Here is a 21,399-nt window from a genome sequence, read left to right as displayed (position 1 = left end):
ATCCATATTAAACTGACTTTTTTGTTTACCTTCAGAAAAATCCTTGCTGCTGCAACTTGCTGTTGTCAGAAGTTGTCGTTGTGGTCCTTTCTTCTGCTTTCCTGTGATATGAAGACTTGTCTTGATATGCTGGTCTATTTGAAACTTTTTTGCACGAAACGTTTTTCTCACAAATTCGACAATATAAAACAATTCTGTCATGTGTAAATGTTCGTGGATGATCAGCTATCCACGAAACGACGTTTTTTAGGCAGCATGGTGCACAACACGTTACACACTACATGTCAAAAACATGTTCAACTGTGAACAAGTAAACAGAAAGCTAAACAGAAAGCTAAACTGAAGCAACGGACGTGCGACTAAAAGCTTGCATAGTTTAATTTAATTGTTGCCGATGCTTAGAGTATGACGGGGAGGGGATTAACTGGGGGCACGGGCGCAGGAGCACTGACGCTGTCTGCCTGTTCCTGTTCCTCTTCTGTAGTGATTTCGCTAGGCAGTGGCTCTTGGTTAGTGATTGCAAGCACTTCTAGGTCATGATCAATCTGTGAGACATCAAAGCTAGATCAAGCTAGAGACCGCCTATGTAAACTTTTAAAATATTGTAAACATAGAGCAAAAATATGCATTGTCACTAGTTTTTAGTTAAAATATGTAATAACTGGTGAAAAGGAGCCAACAATGCGAACGCATATGCAACATGCAAATGCATGTAATCCGGTCTCTAGTGGCAACAATGTAAAGTAGCCAACAAAATTCTTCTGGGACTGCAGTTGCAACTTTTTTTTTAAGTGTCTGTTTCACCAGTACGCGAGCTTCTTGAAATCGTATCTGTTTGCTGCACTCATCCTGGTGTTCTGCCACAGCTGGCTTAGTGTGTTGTCTTAGTCGGATATATCTTTCATGTTTTGTTGACTTTCATATACTTACAAGATTTTTATGTATAGGTTTACATTAGGCAGAAATTACAACATAACATGAACATCAAAGAGCAACTAGTTAGCAATATTATAACAGAACAAAATTACCAAAGAGTTGTATATACTAAAACATACAGCAAAAAGTAATGGCTACTATGTGAATATGATTGACAAAAAGTATACTATAAAATTATATAGCAAAAGTGCCAATATAGATAAGGAAATAACACAATAACGAGACGTGGAACCAGGAAAAATGAAATATATTGCTTTACCATATTACTGTTCCAAATTTTTGTAAAAATACTGTATGAAACAGGTTTCACATGATAGTCAGACACACTAGCCACAAAACCAAACCATTTACACTATAAAGATTTATAAAATCAAATAGGGTTAATGTGAAAATTTCTAAGTGCGACAAATGGATAAATGTTTGTTCACCAGATTCAGAGCTCACATAAACATAAGCCAGAATTATAAATCTTCATTTAATGCACTTCAATGAAACTGCAGTCATAAAACCAGCAGCACTGGGAATCTTTAATGGTGTAATTACATAACGCAAAAAAGGTTGATTAATGGAAATACTACAAGAAACTGCAGTTTATAGTACCTTCAAAGAACAACCACACCACATACTGAATGAACCAACAGACATCAAAGAGCAACTAGTTAGCAATATTATAACAGAACAAAATTAATAAAGAGATGTATATAGTAAAACATACATATGATTGCCCGCAACATTTATTATAATGTATTAAGTGCACACTTTTAGTTATGTGATACACACAATCCACTTAAAACTGCAGAATGTAAAACGGAATATTGACTAATATTGCTGACTAGTTGTTCTTCAACATCTTTGGCATCTCTGCTTAATGTAAACCTATACGTCAAAATCTTAGAAGTAAATGAATGTTAAACAACAAAACTGGCTGTACATACTGTTAATCCCACTTTACATTGTTGTCACTAAGTTGTATCATGTTTTGTAGATGTTTGAAATGGTTTAATACTGAAATTGTAATTCTAAATAAAATACTAACAGCTGAAAAAGCATGACTGTTGTATCTATATAAAACAGAACAAAATTACCAGAGTTGTACATACTAAAACATACAGCAACAAATAATGGCTACAATGCGGATGAGTAAATAAAACGCAACCACACAATTGTGAGTGGATCTAAGTAAAATTAAATTAGCTTTCAAAAAGGAATTATTTTGTTTCCTCAAAGCCAGGTACATGTTACAAATTAAATCAAGCAACTCACATAACATACATTAATATAATTACACATTATCAGAGAAACTCAAGGAAAATTATATGTTTTCAGACAATGATTCAAATTAAAAAGTAACAGACCATATGCAGAAACACACATGCTAAATGACTATAATGAGCAATTCATCAGAGATGTGTAAGAACACTTCATGAAAAACAAATATTTTGTACAATAACAAACTCAACATTTAAATAATGATGTACGTAGTAAACACAGACAGTGACTAGAAAATGTGATATGTTAAAATTAACATGCAGTATCTGTTACAAACAGCATGCACACCATTTTCTCTGCAGTTACAGCACAGCTGTACCACATTTTTCTTGATATAATCCACGAAGTTAATGGGTTCTAAATAAACATACTGAACATAATGTCATACTCTTCACAAAGTAATCCATAACTGAAGTGCACAATAAATTACTGCAACTTTAAAATGGGTGGACAGAAGTAAAAACATCAGACATTTTGTAAATTTAAGATGATGCTTTCAAATCGGGGTTGAAACAACCAGACGTTCTGCACATTTACGAAAAGCTGAACTTCCCAAATATCAGTCAGCATCATCAAACTGTCCTGTTTCTGCAGTTACACCATGCAAAGGTCTTCGTTTTCCTATTGTAGGAGGATGAAGGTCTTTCGGACAGAAATTATCAAGCTGGTTGCTAAATACTTCTTTCATGTGAAGCACAGGCTGCGGGGGTGGTGGTACACTTGGAGTGATCGCTGAAAATGAAAAAGATATACAAAAAATTATACTACTTAAACTTTAGTAATCTTTTGTATGAATTGGGACTTAGGTTTTCACTTTTGATTGTATCTATTGGCAGTACTGCAATTTTACCTCCTAGCCATTACGTCACCTGTAATACCCAAGGCAAAATTGGCCAACTGACCCTCAACATAAATATAACTAGTGCGAATAAGTAGATGAATGGGTCAAATACTGTACACCTATACAATTGGTGATTCGTTAGTGGAATTAACCACAACCATCAAGTATCTAAAAGTATCTGTCAGAAGTGATACAAAATGAATAGATTACATAAATCTAGTTGTGGGAAGGTAGTAGGAAGGGTAAAATATACTGGAAGATTCCTACAAAAATTAATTCATTCTGAACTGACATACTAGAAAACTCTCTTTCTAATTCTTGAATATTGTTTGATAGTTTGGAACCACTACGTACTTAGATTAATGCATGAGATGAGGAGATTCAATGAAGACCCATGCACTTTGTCACAGTTTTCATTTAATCTGGTTGAAATGTGTCACAAAATTTAACAATGTGCTCAACAAATTATAGCATGAGGTGCAGGGGTAATGTTTCTCATTCATAGCCTTACACCAAAATTAAACAAACACATTGCTTAATAGTACAGCAATAAAATTAGAAAGTTTTGCCTTGTATCGAAGGGCACTAACAATCTTTCTTCCCACTCACCATGGTACATTATGTATCCTCTCTAACTTAATGCCATATGGTAGATCACAGATGCAGTCATGATATCCACAATTTGTGTTTAATTGGGGTGTATATGCGGACAAGGAGGAAAAAAAATTCCCGGGTGACAATACAATTTTTCCTGAGTGAAAATACACTTTTCCGTGCTAAGTGACAGTATACTTTTCCTCGGACCTGTAAAACTTATCAATCCTTTGAATGGCACAGGTTTTACACACTTGCGATGCACTTTTGTCGGCCAATCATAGTTCACATCATGTGGTCTTGCAAGCCAATGACAGCAGGTCATCACAGAACATGTGATGTAGTCAGCCAACAACTTCACTGCCAAGTTGTGTGAACAAGCAAATAGGAAAAGATCATGGATTAAAGTAATATACATATACTATATCTACAAGAAAAGCTAAGCTTTCACATATAATATTGGCCTTTTTTGTGTGTTTTACCTTTTAGTATAAGTTAAAAAAATGTGCTAGCAAAATATAAAATAATGACAAAAGTGGCTGGTCTTCTGGGCCTGAAGTTTTTCAAAATGGCTGGTTCTCAAAATGCTAAGTTTTGAATGAGAGTCAGATGCTCCACGATTTAAGAAATTTGTAACACATTCTCACGTGTAACATAATTCATCTTGCATAAAAGCATATTTACTTTGAAAGTAAAGCTTCTCAAACCACCATCCACAATATTTTCCCATGGCCTGTTAGAAACAGGATCGTTTGAGGGAGTTGCCAGAGAGTGGCACGAAACAGTTGTTACTGCATATGCACCGCCAACGATGACATTATCTGCTCATAATGCACTTGATTGTATTTCTGCTTAGAATTTCATGTGTTCTGGGGCACCATGTCCAGCACTGCAGCGTGTTGTGTGGAGGGAACATATGGAGTTGGCAATCATTTTACTATATCCCATCCATTCATTTAAAAACTAGACTCTACACCTCAAAGTACTCTAATATTTTGCTATGTTGCGATTAACACAGACTGTTTTTTATTCATACACTGAAATACTGTTATGTAAGAGGGTTGACTGAAAAGTAATGCCTCCACCTTCGTAACTCTTCAACAACTGGCAGCATTGGTATGCGGCATGTACTGGTTTGTTCCGTAGCTCTTTACAGCTCTAGTTGGCGGGAAGCCCTAGCATTGAACGGTTGTGTTGTTACAGTGTAAAGTATGGAACCCTGCCCAGATGGCTGGTCAATGCGATTTAAGCAATGTGCAGTCATTGAATTCTTGACAACAGATGGTGTCATCCCAAAGGAGATTCATCAGAGAACGAAAGCAGTTTATGGTGATAGTGTTGATGCGAGACATCATTATGCTTCTGATGAAGACGCTGAGAGAACTGTGATACTGTGGTTGTGGAAACAGAGTGTTGATTTGTTCCGTGCTGGCTTCAGAAAACTTGTTCATCGTTGGCAGAAATGAATCCAGCTGGCTGATGATTATGTGGAAAAGTGAATATTGGTAATTAAAGATCATATTCAAAGGATTATTTCTGTGTTTGATTTATTAAAATATTCCCATCCAAATCCAATTAACGAAAATGGAGGTATTACTTTTCATTCAACCCTTGTAGAATTTACTATCAGGTTTACATCCACACAACACTGCAAAAAGCTCGTAAGAAGGAATACAAATTTCTTGAGGGGGGGGGTGGGGGGGGGGGGGGGTGGGGGGGGGGTGGGGGGGTGGGGGGGGGGACTAGTGTGTGTATATTAAAATTACGGATAACAAGTATTTGATAACCTTTTCAAACTGTATAAAAATTAACAAGGTTATCTGTGAAGCCAAGAAAATATATAACTTGCAGTTTCTATTTGACTTCAGGAGTAAATATAAAGCCTTGTGAGGAGTTTCAATGATAAAACATGGTGTGCTGCCAGTCTATATTACTGACAAATGGCATTCTGTAAATTTAAGGTGTAAACAACAGCAATTAAGAAATAACATCAAGCATAGAGGTGGTGCAAGGCAAGCGTTGAAACATGTCTTGTGACCAAAAAACACAGTGTTTCATGGAAAACAGATTTTCAATACTACTGGCCAAATTTGCCTGCTTAGTCATCTTCCAGAGAACATTTACAAATGGTTGTACCTACATAGTATCTTGCGTTATGACAACAAGAAATAAGAGATCAAAGAATACTCCAAGGTCATCGGAGTTTCGTAACCATACTGAAATGCACAATTTGGCTCAACGTGCTCATTCATATGTCCAGATTCACAATGAAGTTATGCCCATACTTGGTATTAAGCTTTTAGGTGTGGTTTTTGGGATGCAAATTTTCTTGAAGTACCAGTACTGTATTATCTCGTGTTTGGTGCTTTATTATAACATAATACCATATGTGCCAGGAGATGAAAACGTTCACTTGAAATTCAGTGGACGGTAAACCAGACCGACAGTGAGGAATGAAACACTTTGTTTTAAATAAATTGACTGTCTGTGGAGAACATTAATGAAAGCCAAATTTCTTTACCAAACTGACAAAAATAACTTCAGTGTTCCGCAGGACGATTAATGCTCAAGTCAGTTTTGTTTCCAATTGGCGTACAAGCTGTATACAAAGAGGAAACAGCAAAATTACCCCCCACAAAAGCTGCTACTCACCATACAGCTGAGATGCCGAGTCGCAGATAAGCACAACAAAAAGACTGCCAGAAATTGAGTTTTTGGCTGACAAGCCTCCATCAAAAACAGATACCACCTGGTCCTACTTAACTCAACAAACTGCCTTCCTCTATGTTTACCTCTGCCTCAAAGATGGCTACATCAGTGCCTGTGTCCATATCAAACCTACCAACCACCAGCAATGCCTCCACTTTGACTGTTGCCACCCATTCCACACCAAGAAGTGCCTTCCACACAGCCCAGCCGTCTGTGGCCAACACAGTGATGAGAGGTCCCTCTTAAAATATACCATAATTAACCTACCAACCTTGTACAAATCAGATCTCCTGTGCCTTATCTCTCCAGTCACCAACCATCTCCCAAAGTCCCACCATCTGGCCACAGAGGAGCATACCCTCGTGACTCAGTACCACCTAGGACTGGAGCAACAAGCTGTTTGTCCGCATGAAGGGCCACCGAAAAAATGTGCTCAAGAAACAGCTGGACCACGCCATTGCTGAGCTTGCCGCCCAATATGACATTCCTCATTTCAGTGACTGCTTTGTGGCTTGTGCCATATGGATCCTTCCCACCAACACCAGCTTTTCTGAATTACACACGTGGGAACTCCCTGTAATACAACCTATGTTCCTGTAACCCTTATGGCCCCAACCTTCATTTGTCCTTGTCCTTACCCACCAGCTCATTCCTTGTTCCCATTCCAGCACTCCACCAATGCACACTCAGTTTTTTTTTTAACTTCTCTCTCACTCCTCCCCTCTCCCCGCATCTCTGTCTAACCTACCTACTGCAACTAGCTGCCCTACTCTCTCTCTGCCTCATCCCTCTATGCCCCCACAAGCAGCACTTTACCATCCCCCTTCCTGACCCAGCTTCCTCCTTAGCTCCACCACCCGGTTGCCTCTCCCATCATGCACTGCTGCTCGTGGTCTGGCTTCAGCAGGCAGAGACTGTGGTCATGTGTGTGTGTGTGTGTGTGTGTGTGAGAGTTGCTTTCGAGCCAGTGTATATGTCATGTCTATTTTCAAGGAAGGCCTCGTTGGCTGAAAGCTCACTTTCTGACAGTCTTTTTGGTGTGCCTGTCTGTGACTCAGCACTGCGCTATGTGGTGAGTAGTAACTATACTTTTAATGTTGTTACATTCCATCCTGGATTTTCCATCACACACACACACACACACACACACACACACACACGAGCCTGCTCTGTGCATGCATGAATCTGGCAGCTTGAGCACAGTAGAAAGATTTTTTGGGTAGCATCTGCCTCCTTGCTGCTACTGATTGTACAGCAAAGAATATTTCAAGCAGCCAAAGCAGGAGAAGGTATGTAACTTCAGCTCTGTGCATGCGCATGAGCCCGCTGGCAACTGCTCACATGCACCTAATGTAAGCAGTTGTGGTGTCAAGCTCATCAAAAGCAGTTTGTAGCTATGAAGCACTGCATAGACTTCATCATAAAACCTTGGACACGTTTTGCTGACAGCAGAGGCTTAAATTTTTATTTTTCTGTTATTCTCTGGTTTGTTTTATTGCTGCAGTATTATTCTACATTAGTGGGCCAAAGTAAAATTCTTTGCTAGTGCACCATTCCTTACCAGTCAAAACAACAAAAATTTAACGGAAAACTTAAACAATGAAAAATTCCTGGAATTCTAACAAATTTCCTGGCTTTTTCCAGTTTTCTCTTGTATGAAAAAATTCATAGGTTTTTTTCTGGATTTCCCGGGATGTATACAACCTATTAATGCATGATGATTTCACAAATATTTTTTGAGCCATTCAAATAAGCTAGTTATAATTGTCTGCACTATGGTGATTTCCTGGTTGTACTTATCGAATGCGATGTGTTAAAACTGTTCAACACTAATCTAATAATCTGTTACTGTCAGGTTCCTTCTGTTTGTTAGACAGACATTATCTTGGATTTGTCTACATTTACAGAGAGCTGTCATTCATTAGATGAAGTGGAAATTTTATCCAAGCCGTTTTGCATTTCATAATGGTTTTCCAACAATACTCTCCACAAAACAATGATTTCTGAAGGACTACATATCAATTACATTTTCACACAATTTCCTTTCGATGCCATTTTAACAAATTTTAAATAATATTTTTTATTGGTGGTTTAGTAACAAAATGAGTTTAATGTTGCTGTCTAATAAAAAAAAAAAAACTCATTCACTTTTTTCACAGATAATTACAAGAACACAATGCCAAATATCTAACAATAGGTCAAAAAGATGGAGATGGGTGGAAGTTGTAAACAACTGATTTAATCTGAGAACAGTAGTCTGCATTTCTCTAAATCAAAATTCTTGAAAGTTCATAGAAAATGTTAACTACACAGCTTTCGGCATAACATAATTTATCCCTAGAATCCTGTTTACCTTCTTTATTTCTTTAATTACAGATTCTCATATCTGCTAGGCCCACAATATCAACCTCTGTTTCATAATTTTGTTCTCCACCTCACAGAATTGCACTACCTTGCCACTGATAACTAGACTTCCAAACGAAATTGCTTATCAAACTATAAAACTGTCAAATCACCCATCACTGGTACCAATGCTTATGTTCTTCTTGGCCTCTAGGAAGACATTGGTCTCAGTTATCATGGATACCAACATATGTTAATTTTCACTGTTTTTTTGCAGCAATGGATGTTTTGGTAGCAATTTCATCACATTGCAAATGTCACTGGTTTGTGCCGGGCTCATTTGCAGCTTCCCTGGTTGAAATTGAGACTTTATAACTTTTTTGCATGAGCATTTCACCATCATGTTACTCAAATAGTGTATGAAATTTGACAAAACATGCCAGAACTGAATGAGCAAAAGGGTGCGCAATAATTAACATGTACCAGGTTCAGCTCTATCTGTTGCAGGTGGCTCTTGAAAAATCTATTCACAACAACATCCATTGTTTGAAGCTGTGAGCTCACACCACCAGCAATTATTACTATGTCCACATTATCCCTCTGATATCAGATTCTTAAATTCCTGGGTGAGGTGTCCCCTTAAAGAAACCAGTACCAGCATTTTTCTCCTGTTAAGCAAATAGCCTGGTCTTCTGATTCAAACTATATATAAATCTTTTTCACATCATGTCATTAGCCACGTATCTCTTTTCTTAAAGTTTGCATGAAACAGAAACTCTGTAACAAAGAATCACGGGGCAGCTTCCTACTATCTGATAGAGTGCCCAACAGAAGTGTTATTCTAGCATTTTCAAAGGCAGTGCTTTTAATACAGACACTATTGATACCATTCATGCTGTTTGTAACACATGAGATCCCACCAAAACAAACAAGTATCTTTCTTATCAGTGGTTTGCTTTTGGGTATGTTGCATAGTAGTAAGGTCATACTGAGAAAATCTGAATGATCATAGGTGTTGATCGGTGTTGTTCATATGAAACATTTTATTCTAGGGGTGTGTTCACAGTGCATGCTGGGCCGGGCTGTGATATCAAACCCATTGCTTTGCATTGAGGCGTTCACACTGGCAGCCAGGCCGTTGTGGCACAGTGAGAGCTGGGTCGTTCTGGCAACACCCAGAACTTTTTTTCAGAACTACACATAGCAGACATTTTCCATCTGCTTTTATCACAAGTGCCACTGCATAAGATTTTTTGTTTTTCCTTTTTTCCTGTATTATAAAAGAAGTTCCTTCACATTTCATAATCAGTGAGGAAAAATTACAAGTTTTGTACTGTTACATGCAAAGTTACTTAGTCCACATATTTTAATATACTTGTAGTAATAGGGAACTAAAGAGCTATATTTTTTACACCTTTTCATTGTTCTTCAAATTAAAGTGAAATGGAAACACCTTAGAGACAGCAACAGAGAAAAACTTGGCAAAATCAGGTCTGGTGATTCAGGAAATGACCATCAAACTGTAGTTCCACTTGGCCTTGGTTTCATCACAATTTCTTACAAACCATCTTAATTCCAGGAACTATGCAGTTCCTTGTCAGTGAAATAGAACCAGTGAGCCAATGGCATTATCTCAAGAATGTGCACTTATCAATCTATCTGTCCACAAGACAAAGAAGATCATTCAGAATGAGACGCAGTCATTGGCTCCAGTCAAAGAACCTACTGCCTTTCTTTTTTGAGAGAAAGAAAGAAAATGAAACTAAAAAAGGACAAAACACCTTTGATGAAAGCAAAGCAAGGTATTCCAAAAATGGTGATGCTAATTACTTCCTAATGTGTCTCTGGTCTTGAATGTTCTGCAGCACATACTGAAATGTTTTATGATTCATTCTGTAATACGAACACAAGTTTTCTAGGATGTTTTTAGTTCTTTATGTGAAGCGAAAAACCCTCCTAAATGTCTGTTGCTATTCATGGGATGAGTCCATAACCTCCAATTTCTTCTGTGCTTAAATACTTGATGAATCACTGCTCTGTCAAAATCATTGTTCTATGCGACAGCACACACTAGCTGGCAGTGAAAAACTGATGGCTGCATTCTTCTTTCCGTTAAAATAGAAAAATCAAAATCTAAACTGCTAGGGATGGAGATGAGATGTCATTATATTTTCATAAAACACATTCACAGAAATACAAAAATGAATATTTCAAAATAGAATATCTTGTTCATTTATGAACTTTGATGTAGAAACAATATAAATATAATTCTATTTTTTGGCCTCTGCTGTTTTACATCTCCAGCAAGAAAGCAGTTAAGTAGAATGTCTCAAGCTTTTAGTGTATTCCACCAAAATATCTTAGATTAATATATTCTTCTCTTCGAGTTCCAAATAAGAAATGTACATTCAACTAACTGTAGGATGTTGACAACAAATAACTGCTAGCCTTTTATAAGGTCAAGTGTGGCCTATTGTAAAACCACAGCCATTGTAAATGGCCATTGCTGAGGTAAAAATTTGTATGTATTCCGAGTTTTCTAGACATGGATCACTAAAACAACATGAGGGATCAACACTACGCCTGCACTGGTTGGTAGTAATTAATTTTTTTCTGTCCTGTGGTGTTTGACACTACGATAAATACACATGAACTCCATATGCTTGTGATCACAGCACTGCTGTCACTCAGTAATTCCCATTCACTTGCAGATGACAACAGATATCAGTGTCACTAACATTTCAAAAACTTTAGTACTTTTAGCTGTATTTCATTCACAATAATGCATGTAACAGTAAGCTACCCACTATCAAACTTTTTCACAATAAAATTTGTAAATCAAAAGCACATTTTTGATAAATAGCATCATTTCACAATTTCTGTTATGGATTACGAAATGATAAATCATTTATTAAGAAGCTAAGATGCTACACTACCAAGTGTACAAAAATCTGACTTTTTAAATCACATACTTTCTTCGAAATGGAATGAGAAACACATTATGGATCTAAAAACTCTGTTGAAATGAAAAATTAGTATTTTCTTTTTTGACAAGGAAAATAAAGCTTTTAAGGGAAAAATTAGTTCATAAAAGTCAAGAGTTTGTACAACATGAAAATTAGGAAACGGATTTCCCACCTTTTTCCAGTCCTGGCTCGGTGCAGGTTTTGAACACTCTGGGCAGCGGCTTATAATGGCTAGGCATGGACCAGTGCAGTAGATCCCATCACAGCCCATCCCACCACACAGCATGAATGCTGCCTAAGACTGATTACATAGTACTGAAAGGCATCAAACACCGTGTGACGTTACAGAGCTAGAGTTGTGTTTTGTTAAAATGTACGCCATGTGCACTTCATCATCCTCACTTTGATTCTGTGCCACTTAATTCTGAAAATTCATTGTCTCCAATGGTTTCATTCTGATAAATTTTTAAGTAATGTAAAACTCTTCACTGTGTTTCTCTTGCATAGTTTGCACAGCCTTGGGGATACATCTGATATCTGCTTTATTTATGGTCTTTACTTTGAGCCTAGTATTCAATTGCTGCAAGAAACAGCTGTGAACTCTTTACATCCACATATCTCAATAAAGTTGTGGCTATGACTGACTGAGTATAAAGGGACAGAACTACAAGCAGTTCCTCCATCCTATATGTGTCAAGGCATGAAGAGTACTCAGAGGAGGATACAGAAGATGAATCCTGCTGAACTCGATAGTAACTGAGAATCAATAAACCCAAGAGACAGAAGTGAGACAGGGGTAAGAGGGTGAAGGTAGGTGATTTGATCCCCCCTGAAAGCAGCTGGAGGTCCCTGGGACATGTTATGCGATGGGAGGGGCAGTCTCTGCATCTGACCAGTTTTTCCTCACCCTCCATTGCCACAAGAAAGCTAGCAATGCAGACAAGTTGATAAAATCTCAGGAAAGAGAACAATGATGGTGAGGCAGTAAACCAATGACAGATGTGAAAGAATAAGGATAATTAACAAGGCAGGAAGGGCAGGAGCCAGACCAGACTACTGAGCAAGGGCAGCCGCTGGCACCTGGGTCAGAGCAGGTGATGGGGCACCCCTCCAATCCCTTAACAACCCATGGAGGTCAATGTGACCTACATCACAAGAGCAGTACTAAGCACTTTCACAAGTAAAACCTAAAACCAGATCAGCTGCTGTGGTGTCTTCCACTAGCAACAGATGCAGTGTGTCAAAAGGTTTAAGATTTCACCCTACGATGGCCAGACTGCGCAGTGCCTTAGGATGTGGATCACTGACAGTGGGTTGGATCCTTACATCATAGGATGTGGCTGTCAGTCGAGTATGCTCAATGCAAAGCCAGCAGAGAATGGTAGATTCTCTGCAAGAAGCACAATAGGAAGCCTGTGACATGGTCATGGTCCCCTTTACCGCTCGTAGTTAGTTTGGAGAAACCAGGGCACACCAATCCATGCTATTCATCTTCAACAATTGACAGTGTAGTGTTGACTGAACATCCGGTTCCAGTACCTCCATCTCCAGAGTCAGCACTTTGGCACCTAACTCAACTGACAAGTTCGTTCCCTGGGATCCCAATGAGACCTGGGGTCCAAAGATGACTGAACATACAGCTTGAAGGAGGTCAGAATGGAGATACTGGATAGTCACAATCAATGGGTACAGAGGATAGCCTGATGAGTGCTCAGGGAGCCGCCGCCAGTTAGGTATGTCACACCAGTGCACTAACGAACGTGACTTGAGGGCTCCAGCGTTGAGCACCAATTCTGCAGTGAATACATTGCATCTGCTTGGTAGGGAGCATATGTCTATTGCACCTTGCATGTGTGTAGGCAAAATTGGTTTGTCCGTCAACTGAAGAGTTGTCAGTGTATACAACTTCTGAACCCAAAAATGCATCAAGGATGGCTAGGGGCACGTGGCAAAAAAAACCATTGGATCAACAGTCTTTCAGTCCAAAGGATACGCTGAAACAGATTCAAGGACGGGGTATACACCATGGTGGTCTAAGCAATTGCTCCCTGATAAGAGGTGTCAGTATGGGAAGTTGGAGTTGAGAGCAGACACTATGCGAATTGTGATCCTGACTTCAGATGGGTGGAGGTGGAGATGTTGAGATGGGTACAGACAGCAATGTCTTCAGCACCCACACGAAAACAGTTTGAGACAAGTGTCAGAAAATGATTCAAAACAAGAGTGTGAAACAGCACTTAAACTAAAAGAACACAAGTCAGAAACAGTGTGTGTCCCCACACAGAAGAACGAAACAAAGTATCATGCTGATATTAAAAATTTAATGAAGTGGAAGAAAAGGGAACAAGGAGTTAAAACACTATGTCAGATGGATGATGCTGGCTGACTGCAAGAATAAAAAAGCAGGAGACAGCAACTCTGCAAGCTAAAACCTCCAGCCTAAAAGTTTAGGTCAGAGTCCACACGCGTCACAAAACATTAAAACTTTCCGTCTCACTTGTCTCATCATCGACTAAAATAGAGGGCCGATCCCCACCAATATTTGCCTCTGCCCTTGCATCATGGTATAAAGTGCACTCCATTAAGATATGGAGTACAGTGTTTTGCACACCACATGCACTGCAAAACGGGGGCTCCTCTCCTTGTAGTAAGAAGCCATGTGTAAGAGAGAAGTGTCTGATGCGAAGACAAGTAAGAGTAACTTCAACCTGCCTGAGCAACTGGCAGGAGGAATGCCACAGCCAGATATTGACTTCACCAATTGCAGCTTACTGTCTGTCACTGCCAGCCATTCCTCACCTCACACCAGCATGCTTTGTAATGCAGAAATTACAGCTTGAAAGGGAATAGGACAATTTGCCACATATTGTCCTCTGCAGGCCTCCTTGGCAGCCCAATTGGCCTGTTCATTTCCCCATATCCTTGCATGCCTTGGCACTGAGCAGAATGACACCTGCTTTCCCTGTTGTTAGAGCAAGTATAGTTGGTCATATATCAGCTGGGCCAACTCCTCAGCTGGATGCAGATTCTGTAAGATTGTAAGGCACTGAGGGCATCGAAGCAGATGAGGAAAAATTTGCCTTGAATATGGTGCATCTGGTCCAGGCCCTTCTGGATCATGTGGAGCTCTGCTGAGAAAATGGTATAGCAGCCAAGGGAGTTCCCTTGTTTGGAGCCATCATGTACAGTCGTGGACAAAACGAGCGAGACCCCTCGCGTTTTCGTTATGCTGATCCACACAGCTTTAAAGTCTGCTACACAGCATAATAGGCAAGGTGATGAAGTGCTACCAACATACTAGCACAGGCGTGAAATTGACAAACTATCCGAACTTTGTCAGACTGTTTGCAATCATGTGTATGCCTATATTAATGCTGATTAGTGTGTTAAACACAACACATTAATATAAGATGGAAATGAAAGAAGAAATGCTAATTAGTATGAACTGTACTAATAAAAATGAATTTCAAATTACCGAGATAACATAACTGTTTTAGTAAGACAAAGTACCCCAGACCGTTATGAATTAGCAAAATATTATGCGTATTCGGCTGCGAAACGGTCTGTGTCAATGTTTCGAGCAGTCATACTGGATTACCGTTGCTGACCTACCATGAAAGTGCGCAAATTTAACAATGCGTGAAGATTCATAACGAAATTCAGTTAAAAATCATTCAGTGCCACAAATAATTCAATCATTGAGAGAAACGGAAAAAGTAATCAGTAAGAAGTATGAAATTCTTTGAGATCTTCATATTTACATCCACAGGGCGCCGGTACAGAATAAAGGTAGCAATAAAACGTATTGCGGCGCGAGAATTTCTTAAAATTGCTTTACTGCTAGTCTATCTGCCTCCATCGAGATTATAACCGTAAACAAACCAGAGCTCCCTTGCAGTAGCAAACACCTTTCACTACGCTAGCAGACAACCCAGGCAAACAGCCCTCTATTATTACCCCAGACTTGAATAAGCCGGCAATTTCGCAATGAAAATGGAAAAATGATCTGCAGTTTCTGTTGCATAGAGCTTTCTGGACTCAAAAACAAGAATTTTCTATCTTTATGTCACCGCTTGTGTGTCAATCATTTGGGGTGATTATTGAAATAACAAAATACTGTCATTAGCCTGTAAATTTAGTAGAATAATTCTGCACCATCCCAGGAAATAAACAGCTACATAGCTGCCAAACGTATTCTACAATGTTTCGAATTATCCATTAGACTCACCACAGCCAGAAAACATTCATTAGCCAAAGTGTTTCTTAAGCTACCTAGCAATGGGAATGATCGCACTTCTAAAACGCGGTGGCATTAATACTGGGATCTGAATTACCACGTGTATATGCATATGGGTTTTATTTGCATTCCTGTAAACATGATCTGTATCGAAAGCATAGCTACGAGTAATATGCTGATGTATCGTCTGCAACTAGAACATTTCCAATAAAGAGTGGGGGGAATTATTTATGCTGCCCTCATCTTCAGTAACTGTCGTAGCTATTTTCGTTATTATGATTTCGTCACCTAAATCGGTAAAAATGGAATCCAACTAGTCTCTCTTTCCTGACCGTCTATCCGTCTACCCAGCCCTTAAAACCCGTTTTGCTAATTCATAACGATCTGGGGTACTTTGTCTTACTAAAACAGTTATGTTATCTTAATAGGCTGAAATTCATTTTTATTAGCACAGTTCATACTAATTAGCGTTTCTTCTTTCATTTATATCTTATATTTACGTGTTGTGTTTAACACACTAATCAGCATTAATATAGTCATACACATGATTGAAAACAGTCTGACAAAGTTCGGATAGTTTGTAAATTTCACACCTGTGCATAGTATGTTGGTAGCACTTCGTCGCCTTGCCCGTTACGCTGTGTAGTAGACATTAAAGCTGTTTGGATCAGCGTAACGAAAAGGCGAGGGGTCTCGCTCGTTTTGTCCATGACTGTACACTACCGTGAAACCGTGATGTATATCTAAAATGTTAAAAAACAGAGATTGAAATGTGAAATCTGATGTACGATCTTTCTAAAAATTGGTCAAGCCTAAAATAAGTCTGGGCTTCAGGAGGAACCAAGGTGGAAATCTGCTCTAACCGTGATGTAAAACATGAAGACCAGCTACACACATCTCTAGAAGGCAATCCTGTGCATGAATCCCATAGGGCCTCATTACCTGTTGCCGGTTACGAAAAAGACTTTCCATTAGAGGCCCAGCAACAGTATGGTGTGTGGGTGTGTATGGTGTGGATAGTATTTTATATGCCTGGTGTACTGTAAATAGCCATCGCCTGATGTGAAGTGACGATTCACCAGCCTCTGCACAGAGGCTTGGTACGGCACTTGTTCTGAATACCCCAGTGGCCAATTGAATCCCTTCATGGTGCACCACATCCAACATCTTTAAATAAGAGGGTCTCACAGACCCATACACTGTGCACCCACAATATAGCTGAGATCACACAAATGCCCTGTAAAAACACAGCAGATGAGTCCTGTCTGCTCCCCGTGTACTGTGGCTACAACATTTTAAAGGGCATAGTCTTTAAATAAGAGGGTCTCACAGACCCATACACTGTGCACCCACAATATAGCTGAGATCACACAAATGCCCTGTAAAACCACAGCACATGAGTCCTGTCTGCTCCCCGTGTACTGTGGCTACAACATTTTAAAGGGCATAGTCTTAAGGGACCTTTTTTTCAGATTCTTAAGATGTGGCAACCATGTAAGATTGTAGTCAAATATGAGGCCCAAAAACCTCACTGTGTCTTCAAAAGTAAGAACAGTATCCCTCATCCTCAGCTTCGGAAAGTTCAAAATGGAACAAGAATGATTAAAAAGAACACACACAGATTTCTCGGTTGAGAACTTGAAACCACTCATCTGCGCCCATTCATCCAAATGTTGCAGTGTTAGTTGCAACTGATGTGTTGTCATTGCAAGGCTTGAAGAACAGCAAGACACAGTGAAGTCATCCACAAAGAATACTGGAGAGGACTTTTCACTACTGATGTAATACTATTAATAACTATGGCAAAGACAGTCACACTTAAAACACTACCTTGAAGGACAACGTTCTCCTGATCAAAGTGATAAAACAGGGTGTCACTGACTTGGTATTTACAATACCGTTGCAAGAGAAAGGACCAGATAAAAATGGGAAGACTTCCACAAAAACCTCATTCATAAAGCTGCTCGAGGATAAGATGCCTCCAGGTAGTATTGTAGGCCTTCTTGATATCAAAAAATGTACCAAGAAGGTGATGCCGTCGTAGGAAAGCCTGTTGTATAGCTGCCTCCAGCAAGGCCAGGTTATCACAGGTGGAGCAATACCTCCTGAACTCTCACTGGAAGCGACTATGGAGTTGCCTGGATTCTAAGATACAGACATGGTGGCGGGTGACCATCTGCTCCAATGTCTTTCCCATGCACCTAGTGAGGGTAACACTACAGCAGCTGCTTGGGCATGTACAGTTTCTCCCAGGTTTCAAAAGATGAATAAAGATTGCCTCACCCCATGAGTGGGGAAAGTGACCTGACGCTCAAAAGGCACTAAAAAGTGTGACGAAGATATCTTTGTTTTGCCTGGTGGGGTACCACAGCATACTATAATGGAGTCTTTCGTGACCAGCTGCAGACAATGCAGACAATGCAGATCCCACATGGAAAATAGGCAATTGTAATCTTCATCAGAGGTGGATCGGAAGTTCAAACTGCACCTCTCGGCAACTGATCTATGGCACTGGAAACCTGGGACCTGACTGACTCTTGCAGATTGGTTTGGAGAGTGGCGTTCCCCATTACAGCAGTCATGTGGCACCTCCCTCCTCTCTCAGAAATTCTCCTGATGGTCTCCCATACAACGGAACTCTTCGTGGAACAATTAATGGTGTTCAAGAACTGTTGTCATGATCTCTTCTTGCTCTCCCGAATAACCTGGCGGCACTTTGCCCTTGCCACGCGAATGGCTGCTAGAGTCTCTGCAGTTGGCTGACACTTGAACCTATGCAGAGCCGCACACTTAGTCCTGTTAGCATAGCGGCATCCGTCACTCCACCGAGGGACAGGTGCCTCTTCTGGTATTCCGTAGACTGGGGAATGGATGCTGCAGTGGCGCAGTGGACCATTTTGATAATATGGTTCACCCATGCCTCAACATTGGCACAATGTTCAAACTGGGCCAACTGGCTATAAATTGTCCAGTCTGCTCTACCGAGCACCCATCGTGGCAACATCCTTTTGGGTTCCACTCCATCTGGCAGGTGAATCCACAATGGGAAGTGATTGCTTCTGTGCAAGTCATCAACCACTTCCCACTGAACAGTGTGAGCAAAAGCTGGAGAGCAAAGTGAGAGATCAATGGCAGAGAACAACACAGCTGCTGTGCAGAAATGCATGCTCTGTCCCATATTTAGCAAGTACACACATGACGACATGAGAAGCCTCTCAATTGCTCTACACCTGGGGCAGGAAGTTGCAGAGCCCCAAAGCACATTGTGTGCATTAAAATCACAACAGATGATGAAAGGGTGGGGGAATTGTGTATTAAGGTCAGTTAAAGCCTCTTCATCAAGCACATCATGTGGGGGCAAGTAAAGGGAACATATTGTCAACGGATGACGCACGTGCATTGATATGGCAACTGCTTGTAAAGTCATTGTCAGTTAGAGGGGTGAGCAGTGATAATCAGTACTGATGAAAACACCTACACCTCCTCTAGCACTCTCTCTCTCTCTCTCTCTCTCTCTCTCTCTCTCTATTCAGGTTGCCCTCTTTGTCGAGTACATAGCCTCGTAGCTCAGGGGTTCAAATTGCTCTGAGCACTATGGGACTCAACATCTTAGGTCATAAGTCCCCTAGAACTTAGAACTACTTAAACCTAACTAACCTAAGGACATCACACACACCCATGCCCGAGGCAGGATTCGAACCTGCGACCGTAGCAGTCCCGCGGTTCCGGACTGCAGCGCCAGAACCGCTAAACCACCGCGGCCGGCCTAGTAGCTCAGGGGTGTATGACTGATGGAAGTTAGTCTCCTGGAAACACAAACACAGTGGTCTACCCTGAGATAAGAGACTGAGTTCTCCACATGTGTCCTGAACCCCTCCAAGGTCCACCTGTAGTATGGCAGCCATTTCATCGATGTAGTTTTAATTTATCCCTGTCTTTTCACCACGGAGGTGAAGCACTTGTAGAGGAAGGGGGAGTGGAGGGGCTGCCTGGATCCAATGCATCTAACTCCATGATATCCTCAACAGTCAGATGTGAAAGATTGTCTGATGGTGTGCAGGACAGCTTTTGACGGAACATCATGAACCTTTCCCTGCACCTGACCCTTTGAGGATGGGGGAAAGGGGGTGTTTAGAAGCACTCTGTTTGTCGTGTGCCTTCTTGACACTCACTACAGAACTGCTGCTGTTTTTTTTCTGTGGCAACTCCTTGGATTGCTTTATCCTTACTCGCTTTGCCTAGGCATGTACACATGCAAGTATAGGTGCTGGTGGTGGATGGTTGTACACTGGACATCATCTGTGTTGAAACATCAACCTTAGGAATAGGTTTCTGCACTACAGAAGCATAAGAAGTGGTCAAGACAGAAGATTTCATTGCCTTATATTTCTTTTTTGGCTTCTGCACAGGAGATCCACTTGGTGACTTTTAGTCTCTGAATTTTTCGTTTCTCTGCAAAAACACGGCAGCCTTGGCTCCACACTTAGTGGCTCCCACAGCAGTTAACGCAGGCTGCTGGAGATGGACAGTCAGTCCCAGATCCATGGGCTGCCTTTCCACAATTCACACACGATGCTTCACCCCCATAACTCAGCAATGCGTGGCCAAAATGGTGGAATTAGGTACATAAGGACTAACCCTAAGTCGGAAGAAACCTGTCCATCCTTTATCTGTTGTTATAATTAAACTGATTTCGATTATCAGGAGGGCTATCCTCGCTCATTCGTTTGGAGGATGGGGTGTGAGTACTCTCAGACAGTACACTGTTCCTGCTGAGAGGAGGAGGAGAAGAAGAAGAAGAAGAAGAAGAAGATTGCAAGGATTCCATCTTGGTCCCAAGACCAGCTAGGGAAATATGGGTCCACTCAAACAGAGCCATGTGTGCCTGAGTAAGCTTTATACAACTGAGGTGCAGCAGGTTCTCAAGAGGTGGCCAAGCCTATACTCAGCAAATGAATGCTGAGCTCCTCAGGCCAAATCCTGACTTCAGTCCTGGGAGTTTGTTGCAGGGGAGGGGGGATTGGGCATGGATCTCCATATCAGGAAAAAGAACATGGTAGTTTGGATGCTCAGGGGAGCAGCATATATATACTGCATAGTTGAGCAGCAGTTGTTGGCATTTAACCTGTAGTTGAGGGATGCCAGCCTCCACGAGTAGGCTGTTCACAGGGCTGGCCTGAAAGACACCTGTTGCAAGTGAGAACCCACAAAAGTTTATCAGGCCCAGCATCCACAATGCTGAAGGCACTTCTAAGACACATACTCCACATTACTACAATCAAGAAGAGTCAGGATCAGAGATTTGTAAAGCTGCAAAAGTACAGAGCAGTCTGAATCCCAACTTGTGGCAGTGCACAGTATTAAGGTATGACAAATATGTTTTCTTAAGTTGTCAAAGAAGGGAAAGCCACATCAATCGGACACTGAAGACCAGTCCTAAAAAGCAATAAGAGCAATTGCTCACTGAGGTAGAGTTCTAGTGTGGATGGACAATACGACGGCAC

At 40.5% G+C, this 21,399-nt stretch overlaps 1 protein-coding gene across 5 annotated transcripts in view; it reads right to left on the bottom strand.

Moving 5' to 3' along the window:
* Nucleotides 1-318: 318 nt before the first annotated feature.
* Nucleotides 319-21,399, bottom strand: part of LOC126162384 (leucine-rich repeat protein SHOC-2-like) — a 142,147-nt gene continuing 121,066 nt past the window's right edge. For all 5 annotated transcript variants that reach the window (XM_049918856.1, XM_049918855.1, XM_049918858.1 and 2 more), the window contains one exon: nucleotides 319-2,937. In XM_049918856.1, coding sequence (XP_049774813.1) covers nucleotides 2,765-2,937 — 173 coding nt within the window. In that variant the 3' untranslated portion in view covers nucleotides 319-2,764. The remainder of the gene's footprint in view (nucleotides 2,938-21,399) is intronic.

Source organism: Schistocerca cancellata, chromosome 2, assembly GCF_023864275.1.
Source record: "Schistocerca cancellata isolate TAMUIC-IGC-003103 chromosome 2, iqSchCanc2.1, whole genome shotgun sequence".
NCBI lineage: Eukaryota > Metazoa > Arthropoda > Insecta > Orthoptera > Acrididae > Schistocerca > Schistocerca cancellata.
This window is presented reverse-complemented; position numbering and strand designations above follow the sequence as displayed.